Consider the following 13,540-nt stretch of genomic DNA (forward strand, 5'->3'; position numbering starts at 1 on the left):
TCTGACAGGCCCAGAAATACAGTTCATTTCGGAGCAGGGTTACAGACTGAGTGATTTGGAGACCTTCAGCATTCCCATAGAAATACCTGGAAAAACTCTCAGGTTATACAAGAGCTTTCATCCCCTCTTTGCTACAGGTTCTATGGCCCATAGGAAGAGAGTCTGTAGACTCAGACTTGAGGCTTAAAAGATGGAGTCTGGTGACCAGGACATGAGGATGGTATTTGGTAAACTATTCTAATGAAGGAAGAAATAAGAAGGAATTGGTCAATATGGAGGATGTGAAACAGGAAAAAGAGACAGGAAATGGATTTAAGGGAGGAAAAGCCTTGGCATCGTGAGAAAAATGGAAGTACTGAACATTAAAAATAGCATGCAGGATTTAGCTAGAGCCTGAAGGTAATCCATGGCAGAAAAAAAAGCCATGGTTTTCCCATCGAGATGGAGAATGTGTTGTCTGACAGCAGTCTTCCATTTTTGTGTTATTCTCTTCTATTTTGATGTAAAAGGCAAATGTCACAGTTTATTCATCTTTATTCTGAATTATCTGAAATTGCAAAGGAAAGAGGTGGGAGAGGAGAAGGCTACGGGATTCCTCCGACCCTTGACTATGAGAAGAAGATGGAGGAGATAATCATGAATAAAAAAGAAAAAGAAAGAAGGAAGGGAAGAAGATTGGAAGGAAGGATGGAAGAAGACAGGAAGGAAGGATTGAAGAAAAAATGAAAAAGGACGATGATGGATTCCATTTTATTTAGTGACTATATCTGAGAGCTTTCTATACAAGGCATGGGGGAAATATAGAGAGCTGATTAAGAAACAACCTCTGCTTTCAAGGAGCTTATAGTCTACTGGAGGAGACGAGGCCAACAAACCGACTACAGTATAAAGCAAGATTAGCCAATTGCCACATGGGGCTACAGGCAACGCTTGGTGGGGCAAAGAGAAACGATCAATTCAGTTTAGACCTGAGGCCATGAGGATGGCTCCCTACAGCTGTGGCATTTGCCTGGGCTCCAGTGATTTATGTAGGACGGAAGTGGGAAGAAGGAGGGTTCCTCACTGCCACGCGGTGCCCTCCCCTCACCTCCTGTAACCGAGAGTTCAGTTGTCTCTGTGGCGGCAGACCTCTGTACCCTGCATATCTTGAGTCCCTAGAAATGTGGTTTCCAAGTGTCAGCAGAACAATGCCAGTCCGAAGGTACATTACCACTGGTCCACAGCAAAATAAGACAAAGACCAGTTGGGAGTTTTTCACAAGCAAATTATATTCAATTTAAAGGACTGTCCTTTATTATGGTATTAGGTCCTTCCTAATGGATGATAAACATGCCCTGTCTTTTTAATAAAATAATGTTGATAGAAGATATTGTGAGTCTATTTGGGTGTTGTTTATTTTGTTTGCTTGAAATATTTTTACTTGACAAGTTATTAGTTGGCCAACTGCAGTGGTCCTGAGATTTTACCAATCGTAAACCATTTCAGAGTCAGAACTACTGGTCTAGGATGTCATTCAGTGCCCACCAACGCAAGCCGGTTCGACAGGTATTGTGAAGCCCCATTCTCCAGAACTGGCGAACAATTTTCCTTCCACAATCATTAAAAAGTAGAAATTATACTTTGGCCTGATAGAAAAAATATAGACATGATCTGGGACAAAGTCACCGAGTCTTTTATCCTTTTGGGCACTCGATAGAATAAATAGTTTTCCACATCACACAGGAGGATTTGAAATGCTTTGGGTCTGTGGAAGGGGGACGGAGTGGTGGTGACATCTGTCAAACAAAGAAACCCTCAAAGGCTTTAAAGTGGTGGCTGCTGGATGTGAGACAAGCAGAAATGACCCTTTCCTATAAGCCAGTGGTTCTGGAAATGGGGTCTCTGGACCAGCAGCATCAGCATTAACGGGGAGCTTGTTAAGAAAGCTGCTTCTCAAGGCCCATCCAGGACTGACTGACTCCGAAATTCTAGTGAGGCTGTCCAGCCACACGTGTTTTCACAAGCTGTCCTGGTGATTTGGATGCAGGCTGAAGTCTGAGAACCACTGAGATAAGGCATCACCTTGCAGTGGTAACTCTGGGCCAAGAGCCTGACCCAGGGCCACAGCCCTCTGGTGACCTAAAAAAAGTAAGGGATGACTCAGCTGAGGAGCTGTGTGTGGCCAGGCCTGTAATGAGATGGCTGAGGGCCCATCCAGGACCACGGGATTCCAAAGCTGGTAGAACCCAACCTGGGCATCCCATGTTCACGGCCAGCCTCTGCCGATGCCAGTTGTGACTTGACCGACTGCGGTGGCCACAAGGAAAGGGCTGTGCCCTCTCAGGCTCCCAATCCATTATAAGTTCCAATGCGCACAAATCCACCTGTGCCAAAGGGAGGCTTTTGCGAACTTTCGAAGGTGGGTTAACTGTTTCGGAGCAGCAGCCGCGAGCCCAAGCAGTTAGTTGTCTGAGCCACGGGGCACAGCCTTGGCCTTCCCAGGGCGCCAGGGCGGGCCGCCAGCTGGGGGTCGCGCTGTTGGCCGCACCCCTGCGCCGCCTGGGCCTGTAGACGGCGGAGTCCGGTTCCGTGAGCAGCCAGTCCCAACCTGCGTCGCCAAGGCCCATGACTGGATTTTTAAATTTTTTAAAGCCGTTTATGCACTTCGAGATCCTCACCTCTCCCATTTGGGGCTTGAATACAATTGCATTGGCCTAATTAATTCATTTTCTTTTAGCTCCAAAGTGGAAGCCGGGACACAGAGATGCAAATCAAATACAAACCCGCTTTGGGCGCCGATACTCCGGACAATTAAGACAAAGAGCTCGGCGGCGGCCGCGGCACCACACAAAACCCTGGGGAAACAGGCAGAACGTGCCGCGAACCAGCCGGCAAGCGTGGGGGCACAACTCCTGCTAAAAATGTGCGGACAGGGAGGCGGCCCCACCCCTGCAGGTGGACAGGTGGAGGTTGGCAGGGGTCAAAATCTATCCGTAAGGGCTGAAAGCTGAGCCGCTGCGTGGCGCAACTCCAGGGGGCACACTCTCCCGGCGCCCAGCGGGAATGGCGCCCTCGTCAAAAAAGCAACAGAGCAAAACCCATTGCACCGGCGAGAACTAGGCTGCGCGCCCCGCAAAAGGAGAGGGCGGGGTTGGGAGAATGCGGGAGGGAGGAAAAGAATGAGAAGAGGAGGGAGAAAAAGAGAAAGTGGGGAAAAAAAAGATGGGATTAGGAAGAGAGGTGACAGAGAGAAGGGAGAGGGGGGAAAGGGAAAGGGAGGGAGGGGAGGAGATCGCGAAGAGGAAGAGCGGGGAAGGGGGGCGGGGGAAGACAGGAAAGAAAGGGAAAAGGGGAGCGGGCCGGGAGCCGAGCCTCCGGGGCTGGGGGCGGCGGCCAGGGGGCGGGACCGGGGTCGGTCCCCACCTGCGTGGGCGCTGGCTGCCCCGAGGGGTAGAAGCCTGGCGGCGGGAGGGAGCGGCTGGGAGGCGGGCTGGGCCGGGAGCAGAGGGGCGGGAGGGGACGGGGACTGGAAGGCGGGGAGGAGCCGGCGCTAGGCTGGGTCTGCGGGGGCGGCGACGGCGGGAGCGGCTGTGGCGGCAGCGGGTCCGGCGGCGGCGGCAGGTGGCCCCGCGCGCGGCGGCCGGCCCGGCCGGGGGCGGGCGGGAAGGTGGCGCCTCGGGCGGGGGCCGGTCCCTGCACCAGGTGACCTATTCCGGCCCGGATCCGGGCGGCCTCGCCATGCAGCGGCGTGGCGCGGGGCTCGGGTGGCCGCGACAGCAGCAGCAACAACCCCCGCCGCCTGCGGTCGGCCCCCGGGCTGCAGCCATGGCCCCCCCAAGCGGCGGCGTTTCCCCGGGCCTCGGTGGCCGCCCTGCCTGCGCGCTGCTCCTCTTCTGCTACCTGGTGAGCGCCGGACCCTACCCGGGTCCTCCCCTTCGCGCGGGGCCCGGGGGACGCGGGTGGGGGCTTGGGACCTCCGCCACGCGAAGCGGGTGAGGTGCAGCTAGTTTTCTCTTCCTGGCCGCTGCGCCCCGGGCGCTCCCGGCACCTGGGATGGTTACCCGGGGCGCGGAAAGCGGTGCGTCGACCGGACTTGCTGCGCTGCGCTCTCGCTCGTGTCCCTTTCTCTCCCTGCCATACTCGCTCCAGACCCGGATCAGGTTCCCCTCGAGACCCGTCCTGTCCCCCACTATCTGGGAGCCTCAGTACTCCGCGTTCCCTCCCCACCCCGCCGCGCACCACTCTCCAGTCCCCTCCCGACCAGTCCTGGGCTTCCCTTACAATCTACTCGCAGTTCCTTTCCTTCCCGTACCCAACTTCGCCCCTTTCTCTTCGCGAATGCCACCCGCCTCGACCCTCCTTTTAGTTTCCACCGGGTCCTCAGGGCCCGGACCTTTTTCTGCTAATGCACTGGAGGTGAACCTCGCCTTTCTAGCGCTGTTAACTCCAACATGGTCACTCTAGCCAAGTTGCGGATGCCAGAAAGAAATCTAGTTCTTTGTAACACGCTTACTGCCAGAGTGATGACTTTAGCTGCGTCTTGAACATTGTCATTTCTGAGAATACGTTTGGCTTTTGCATGTCAGTTACAATTTTCACACTTCTTGGCTTCTGTTTTAGTCATCAACGAAATGGCAGTCACCTATTTTTCAAAACCAGCTCATTTAAAATACCAGAGTAATTTAGACCCTCAGAAAAAAGGTGGAGAAATATCTCTTCATTCCTGCGATGGCTTTTCTTCTGGTTTGAACTCTTCTAAACAATAGTAAATCTACAGGAGGTGACACCCTTCCTGTCCAGCCTACCTTATGTTCCAGGATCCTGCAGAGACCTTGGGTTATCTCGCCATATATTACTGTAAATAAATGAAATGAAAAATGCTGAATCATGAAACTGATGCAATAGGAAACTCACAGAATGCAAAAAAAGAAAAAAAAATTGAGCAGTATCACTGTCCAGAATTCTTTTCATTTATGTGGCGTTGTCATTATTCTGAGTCTTTCTTCTCAGAAGCTAAAAACTGCTTAGGAGACACTTGCAGGAATTAGAATTTGATTCCAAAAAAAATGTGCCACCCAGCTGAAGTTTCTTTTAACACTCTGTACTTCTTGGATGTTTCATTTCTTGAAGAAAGAGGGTGTGAAAATGCAAATTGTAGTTCTCTGCTTTTGCATCTACCTGTTGAGCAAACCATGCTTTTCTTCATATTTTAAAATTACCCAGTACCAAATTTTGTGGTTGGATTTACTTTATATTTTCATAAGTTGTCCATTAACGTGAATGATTTTTTTTTTTTACTCATGAGATATTATTTAATATTTATGCCACAGGGTTACAGCACGCAGGCTCATAAGTAAAACTGCCATAACAAGTGACAGGGTTTTAGTTTAAACAGATGATCCCTGTCCACAAGGTGCTGGTTACCCACAGAGGCAGAAATGATGTAGTAGAGAGTTGGGTGAAACATTCATGTACAGGTGGTCTGGAAAGTTCCACCTGGATATCCTAAGACCTGGCCAAGAGAGACCACTTCTTGACAATTCCAAGAAATCAGAGTAACGAGCAAACCCTAGAGGCCTAGTGGAGTGGTCTGTGGGAACAGCGAGAGATGGTACGGAACTATTATTAAAGTTCTGTATTGACCAAGGGGAATTTAAGAGCACAGATCACAGAGAGGGGACAAATGACACTGTAGGTAGTAGACTAGAGTGAGGTAGTGAAGTGGTGAGGTAAGGCTCCAAAAAGGAAGATTATAGAAAATACTGTGTGTGGGAAATAACTAGAGCATGGATGAATGTCTTGGCAGACAAGGAAGGAATGGATTTTGGAACTATCATGAAGAGGGAAATGTCAGTGCTTTCTGACTATGCCTCTTCCCTTTAGATGGGCTTCAGATATGCTACTGCAAAAAAAAGACTTTGATAATCCAGAAGGGCATTTTGCAACTGAATGAGAAGCTTTTGCAAAACCCAAGGAAGCTAAAGTGTGACTTGGAGGTGGGCTTCCCCTTTTGTTCTGAAAGTCTAGGCACTTGCTAGGGATTTTGCTCTAGAGGTATGTGCTACCTCAGATACTGCGGAAAGGTAAGGCTTCTTGACCTTGGAGAAGTTTAGTCTACAAATTGGGGAAAATGTAAATGTCTGTATGAAAAACATGAAACAGCCATGGGGAGTGGAGGAGGACATGCATAATTGCTTGCATTCTGCTATTGAAGGAATACTTCTTGGAGGAAGTGATCGGTCTGGGGAAGGAGGGTGGGAGGGTGGAAAGTAGAGGTTGAGCAAAATATGTAGGATCTCGGTAATATGTAGACACTAGCGGGAGAAAGCTATCCCATAATTTGGAAGCAGCTATTTTGATCCCCATTCTTTAGTTACCTCAGATGAGGTAACTGAGGCTCAGAGAGGTTAAATAAGTTGCCCTGGATCACACAGGTGGTCCAACATTGAAACTCAAATTTATCTGCTTCCGGAGTCCCAATTCTTAGCCATGCTAGCTTATTTGCCTCATAGACTTTGCTGCTTATAACCCATTTCCCTCATGCATTGATGTTTGGGCCATTAGCAAAGCTCTCACAATTAGCAGCTACTGTGCAATTGGCCAGGATGTGAGGTCATGTCTAAAGTAGCCTAAAATATACAAAGCAGGAAGCACAGGCCACAGAACAGAAGCAGGATGTTAAAGAGGGAAAAAAAAAAAAAAGGTAAAACCAGAAGATATTTGCCATCCGTGGTAGAGAGGTAAAAGATCGGGTCTCTATATAGTCCAGAGGCAGCTGGCTGGTGGAGTTTCAGCACTTGAGTTTGTATGAATGTGTGTCCAAGTGTAGCGCCGAGAGTGCCTAGGAATGCATGCATTCCAAAGCCAATCATCCATGCTTTGGGGACCAATTCCTGTTTTGTGTTATTCCTACCTATTTGCTTGTTCATAAGTGCTGAAGATTGAAAGTGGCTTTCTGAACAGATGCTTTTAAGGCCCTGCCCTCACGGGAGCACGCTTCCTGCAGCCAGGGTCCAGAGGCAGTGGACACCTCCTTCTCCATTGGCTGGGACAGAGTAACCTTCAGTAGCAGCCTAAGAACGGAACTGTGACTGTAGCTAGGATACTGCTAAAGCATGAATAATTGTGACGAGGCCTGAAAGATAAGTCACGGAACGATGCCAAATAGATTTCTGAAAAGATGATCCCTGGTTCTAGCAGCTGCCAGAAAATTCTGAGGTCACCAAAGGTCAAGATACAGAGAACCTTCCCAGAGAGGGTGAGGGCATTGAAAGCAAAAGGTAGTGAGTGAGATGGCTTCCACTGAGGTCACTGGTGCTAACTGGTGTGGTCCACACAGAACTTGCTCTGCTCAACAGACCCCCTTGCTATTCTCTTACCTCATTAACTCTTCCCTTCCTCCAGATTTGGCTAGAACAACCCGAGGCTGCCCCAGCCCCGTCTGTGACAATGACACTTGTCGAAGTCAGTTCTGTCCATTACGAACTCTGGTCTCAAAGATATCCTTTTTTCTTACGAGAAAACAAATCTCACAATGGCTAGTATTAATGTCAGCTGTAGAGCTGAAAAGTTCAGAGTAGACATTTACACTTGTTAGACAACCAGGGGACAAAGAAATAAGAGGACATTAACAGTGCAGATATGTGTTGGGGATCGTTAGCAGATGGTTGCTGTGACAGTCTTGTATAGAATTCTCTCTGTAAGTGGCCTTTGGTTATCCCTTTAGAAGTAATCATTAATTCCTTACTCTGCATGTAACACAGGGCCTGGAATATCAAAACAAGGTAAAGAGGCCCTCCGTGGCCCAGCTTGTGCGAGAGCGATTATGAATATTTGAAATACAGAGGTCATCCTCAAACTTCACATCAGCCAATAGCTTCCACATTCATCCTGACCAGAGCTCCTAAAATTTCCTAAGCGGTGGTGTGTGCCTCTTGCCTTCTAGCCCTTCTATTCCTGTTGGTAAAAGTGTAGGAGCCATGAATTAGCTGAACAGAAGCAGCTGGAGGAAAGGTAGAAGGGAAGACATAAAGAACCCCAGGTATTTCACGAAGAAGATGGATAGACTCAAGTAGAACATAAATACTCTAAAGTGGATTCCGTTATTGGATTGGCGCATCCCAGTCCCCTGAGAAAGAACCGAGGGGCAGGGGGGCCGTGGAGCATCTGAGGCGTTGCTGAGGAAATTCTGATTTGGCAGCTCTTATTTGTCTCCCATCCTCCCCTGAAAAAGAGCTGGGGAGGTGGCTCAGTGCGGCATGTGTGTTTGCGGGTAAGGTAACATCTACCCGCCTCAGACACAAGGCAGAGTGACCAGATAGAATTTTAGCCACTCCCTACCCCCTTTTAAGATGGGAGTGAGTAAAGTCCTGAGACCCCCTCACCTGTAACCAGAAAGTGGTGAAGGTGTAGAGGTAAGCGGGTGAGTTGGGGCATCATTTTGGCTGTTTCTGGAAGGCAAGAGGCACACCAGTGCTGACTTGGGAATTAGCAGATAGGGATTTGAATTTTGGTTCTGCTTTTTAGTAGTTGGTTGACGTTGGGCAAGTTACTCACCCTCTCTGAATCCATTTCATTTTCTCAGCTGGAATTCTGTGTCCCTCCTAGGGCTGTTGTGAGGATTAGGTTTGAAGGGAGAAGTTCAATGAAGCTCTTTGTGAGAGGAAAAAGTTAGAATTTGAGCAGACATGACTTGCCACACCTGTCCCAATGCCTGGCACACAGGAGGTACTCAGAGAAATCAAACCAAACCAAACAGTGGTTACCTTCATATGATTTGAGTTAGAAAGAAATAGCATATCAAATCATATCAAGTGGGGAGAGGCTCCAAAACACTGGAGCATTTTATTGGTCATTATTGTGATGGTTTGGGAAGGTGTACTGGGCACCTGGGAAATATTTCCCACGGCATATCTTGATTTTGAAGTTCATGTTGCCATCATTGCCCATTCTGCTTAATTGCATGCTTTGTTGACGTAAACAGAATTTTTGCTTATTGCTAGTCAACAGAAATTGGAAAAGTAGGCCTTCTAACCAATGCAATTACCCTTTTGACCTATGCAAAGTTTGATCCGGCCAGTTTGGAGAGAAAGCCCTCATGAACCAAAGCTTTCTGAGGTGACCCATGGGGCAGAATGGGCAGGAGTGAGAAAAACAGTCAATCATTATTTGCGTATCAGACATACCCACATACAAACGTAAGTGTAAGTGAACTTCCCATAGTGAGACTTGAATGAGTGAAGATTTTCCAATCTCTTTGTCTCTCCCTTAAATAACAAGTGGATCATGTAGAGAAAAGAGCCAAGTTTTCTCAGCTCTTTAGAATAAGGGAGGGTTATTTGAATAGAGTTTCTTCTTATTGATTTTGTTTAAAGGAATCAGATGCACTCATCCTGAAAGAAGTTTAGGCCGTATTGATAGATTTTTTTTTTTTCCTCCTTCTAGAAGATGCATACACTCATCTGTTTCTTGATTCCCAGGCTGAGTTGAATGCATTTAGATCTCCTATTTTGGCTCCTTTATCATGAATACACATTAACCGACCCATTTCTTTCTTTAAAAAAAAAAAAATTTCAATACATACACAATTACACAGAGACAAAAGAATCTGTGTTTTGTGACTGTGTGTGACACTGTCAAACTTGACTTTGATTAAGCTTACTTTTGGTAGAAACAGATGTTTGAGGGCTCCTGCGTCTTTCAGAGCCCAGTTCTATTGTGTGCAGAGCGGATCAGTAGCTCCCAAGGTGAAATGTCTATGTGGCTGCCTAAATGGCATAATTTGAGAGGCACAAAAATGGCCTCCTACACCCCAGATATCTTGCTTACAGCTGCAGTGCATTTAGTCTTTGCTTTTAAGGCATTATCTCCACCAGACTGGCATAGAAATGCAGATATGTGACATTACTGCAGTGTTTTGTCATTATCACATTAACATGGATGAACTTGCCAGATGAACAGGAGTTAACGGGGGGTGGAGGGATAGGACATTACAGAAGTGCTTTGTATTTTTGGTGTGGAGAAATGGAAAAGTTCTAGAATGCAGGGCAGTTGTCTGGAAGGTTCAGAGGGACTGGATAGCTGGGAGGAGACCACCCCTGTGGGTAAGGTGGGTGCTGAAGTGCCACCTTCCCTGATCTCACAGTCCCTCGCCTCAGCTCTGACCCCTAGGGGCCCAGGGCAATGCCACAGGGAAAGGGCTCTTTGGAAGGAGGTTGATGAGGCTGGGTGGCAAACAGAGAAATGACGAGGCCCCCCGCCCCCCAAAGAACTTGTGAATGTCAGGAAAGGGTGGTGGGGACTCACGGTTGGATCAAGTCCTTTGGTTTATAATAAGCAGGTGCCCTGGGACGGACCACTGAGACACCTGGCAGAAAGCCCCGCAAGCAGTACTTTATTTCATCAAGAAATACTTACCAAATCCAACTGCGTGTCAAGTTCTATCTCAGAAGCCCAGAGACATAACAATGAATAAGATGTGGACTCTGACCTCATAATTTCTAAACAAAGGAAAGTTTGGGTAATTTTTAGCTCATGCTAATGAAATCTGGCCTGTGAAAATACCTATGAAGGTTGGACACGTGTCATGCCTGTAGCTGAAACTCTTCAAGTTAATTGCCTTGTTTTCCTGGCAGGAAACAGCTTATAACCACACACATGACTTGAGCCAGGAAATCAGCTTCAGCTTAATCAATATTTAGAGTGTGATGTGTTGCTAACAGGTGTTGGTTTTGTGCATACAGAGGTAGCCACAACTCCTGGTGTAGCAGCTGCCCTCTGGGTCTGCTCCAGTGCACGAGATGTCAGCTTCCTACGTGGCATAGGTGCCCAAAAGACTGAAGAATGTAACGCTTTCTTGAGGGATTTAGACCATGCTCCTAAAACCACGTTGATTTTTGACATCCTCCTTGGGGCCTGCACACCCGTCACGTTAAGAAAACATTGCCCCATCAGTGAAGTTGTTTTTTTCTTGTATCCTAGCTGTCACTCATGCTTTTCCCACTTCTCGAATAATCTTTCCCAGCCCATGAAATTGATAAAGATGAACTGGATCTTTAAGCAAACATAATTAGTCGGGAGGGTCTGTGGGAGGAGCTAGGGCTGATGGAAGTTCTCATGTTTTACGTAATCATGAGAACCCTACACTCGAGAACCCTACAGGAAGAACTCTGTATAACGAAGCTCTATGGTTCTAACTTCCTTTTCCCGTCTATAAATAGTACCTTCCATCTTGGCACACAGGCCAGAGTGTATGTGGCTTGCCGTGTCTGCATGCACTGTGTTGCAACCCTTTCTTTATGCTGAGTAAATCCTTTTTAGTGACAAAACACCTAGTCAATAATATTTTTCAGTCTACAAAATTATAACTTTTTGCCCAGCCCAGCTGCAACTTCTCATCTTCTTAGATCTTTCTTGAAAGACACAATAGCAAAATGGCAATACCACCACCAGGAAACCTTAGCAAAATAACAAATCAAGCCCCATCAACTACATATGTATGAAATTATGTCTAACTGGGTTATTCATCTCATTTCTCCTATATGATAATTTCTTTTAAAAAACATGTCTTTTGTCACTTTGCATTCTTCAAAACTTTATCTAGAATAAAAGTTTAATAATCTTGAACAGTGGTGGACAAACAATGGCCCACAGGCCAATCCAGCCAGCCACCCTGATTTTGTAAAGTTGTACTGGATGACAGCTATGCTTATTCGCTCATGAGTTGTTTGTGGCTACTCTCTTAAAACCACAACAGAGGTGAATAGTTGTGATGGACGCCGAGTAGCCTAAAAACCTAAAATGTTTACTATGTGGTCCCTTTTTACAGGAAAAGTCTGCTGACCTCAAATCTAGAATAGCGCCATCCAGTAGAAATATGATGTGAGCCACATATATAATTTCACATTTTCTAGTAGTGATATCAAAAAAGTAAACCAAACAAACACAAAATTAATTTTAGTAATATATTTTATCTAACTCACTGTATCCTACTATCACTTCATATAATCAGCATAAAAGCATTGAGATAGTTTACATCCCTTTTTAATACTGTCTTTGAAGTCCAGTGAATATTTTACACTTACAGCCCAACTCAGTTTGGACCAGCCACATTCTGCATGCGTCATATGACTTGTGGCTACTGGACTGGATAGTGTATGTCTAAAACCCATAAACCTTGGATTTACTTTTACTGTGCTTTGAAGCAGGTGAAAATAACATAATGTTCATATAAGTATATGGAGATTCCTTTTAAAACCGAATTTCAAGGGAAGACCCTGGAGAGGATATGCAGTCAGGTGTCCTTACCCTTTTTCATTCTCATCTGTCACCACCGATCTCTGCAATGATGAGCCTGAGGTCTGGAACGTTACGGGTCGTCGAGCAAAACTGAAGCCACGCTCAGCACACTGCGCCTATTAACGTGGAAAAACGAAAAGTGGGCGGGTGCATTTTCAGCAACAAGATGTAAAATAATGAACGTGATTATTATTAACTTCACTTTGCAGTGAAACCTAGTGAAATCCGATAGTCTTTCCCCCAGTATTCTGTTTAAAAGAGGTTTTCCCTGGAGTTCCTGGCATCAGCAATAAAAATATGATAAAAATAAATAAATAAATAAAAGTGGAGAACTTGGCCTGGGTAGCTTTCTAAAGTATACTTTACAGGAAAAGAACAAGGAAGAGTTCTTAAGTCATTCTTTGAAAAAGAACGGAACCTGATATTTAATATACCACAGTACGCCCTGGACTATGCTTCCTGTTGTCTCCCTAAGCAAACGTTTCGTTCCCGTGGAATGGAGTAAGGGAAGCGTTGGTGGCATGTAGAATGAGGAGTGCCAGCTACCCACTGACGGCTCTTCTGCTCCAGCTTCCCTCAGCACCAGCTTCTCTGGCTTTGGCTGAACTCTGTTATGGGCTTAACCAGCTTGATTTCCATTTTGAGAAGGGGGCCGCATCTTGGCGTATCGGCCAAATGAATACACCGCCGCTTGTGGACAAATGCTGGGTGTATATTCATGTTAAAGCAGAATTCAGCCTGGAGTTCTCAGGCAGCCGTAAAATGGCAACTCTTTAGTCTTGCTGTTGAGTGTGCTGCCAGGTGGAGAATGTGGGAGTGGGAGTGCAAGTGAAGAAAAGGAGCCGGGCCTCTGGGCTTGCCCTTTGCTAAGCCACCAGCTGGGTGATGCCCCAGACCGTTGATATTTCCTCATCCATAGCATGGGGTGGGCCAGCTCATCCGTGCTCGCCTTCTCTGCTTCCAATTATAAGATTATTTTTATATTTGTTTTCCTCCCTGTAATTTGGAAGTGTAAATGAGAACATTAAACAAACCTCTGCCTGTGGGGGTGGGCAGTTTGGACTGTACCCCTCTCTTTACATATTTCTTCCCACAAGTTTCCCATGACTAATGAAAAGGAATGGCCAGGCCTTCTCCTGGTCTTTCTCCATAATTTGAAGAAGCTGCATTTCTTATTTTCATTTTTTAGGACTGATGCTTCCATCCCCACCCCTATTTTTGGGGAATATTCATGTAGTACAAAATTCAAAAGATAAATTGGGAT

General features: G+C 46.7%; 1 protein-coding gene across 2 annotated transcripts in view; it reads left to right on the forward strand.

The window, feature by feature from the left end:
- The first annotated feature begins 3,644 nt into the window (after positions 1-3,644).
- The window catches only part of SEL1L3 (SEL1L family member 3), a 97,188-nt gene continuing 87,292 nt past the window's right edge, over positions 3,645-13,540 (forward strand). The window contains exon 1 of one of the 2 annotated variants that reach the window (XM_033106344.1): positions 3,645-3,882. In XM_033106344.1, the coding sequence (XP_032962235.1) occupies positions 3,718-3,882 (165 nt within the window). In that variant the 5' untranslated portion in view covers positions 3,645-3,717. The remainder of the gene's footprint in view (positions 3,883-13,540) is intronic. The other variant, XM_033106345.1, reaches the window with a different exon arrangement.

The sequence above is a fragment of the Rhinolophus ferrumequinum genome, chromosome 5 (genome assembly GCF_004115265.2).
Source record: "Rhinolophus ferrumequinum isolate MPI-CBG mRhiFer1 chromosome 5, mRhiFer1_v1.p, whole genome shotgun sequence".
Classification (NCBI taxonomy): Eukaryota; Metazoa; Chordata; class Mammalia; order Chiroptera; family Rhinolophidae; genus Rhinolophus; species Rhinolophus ferrumequinum.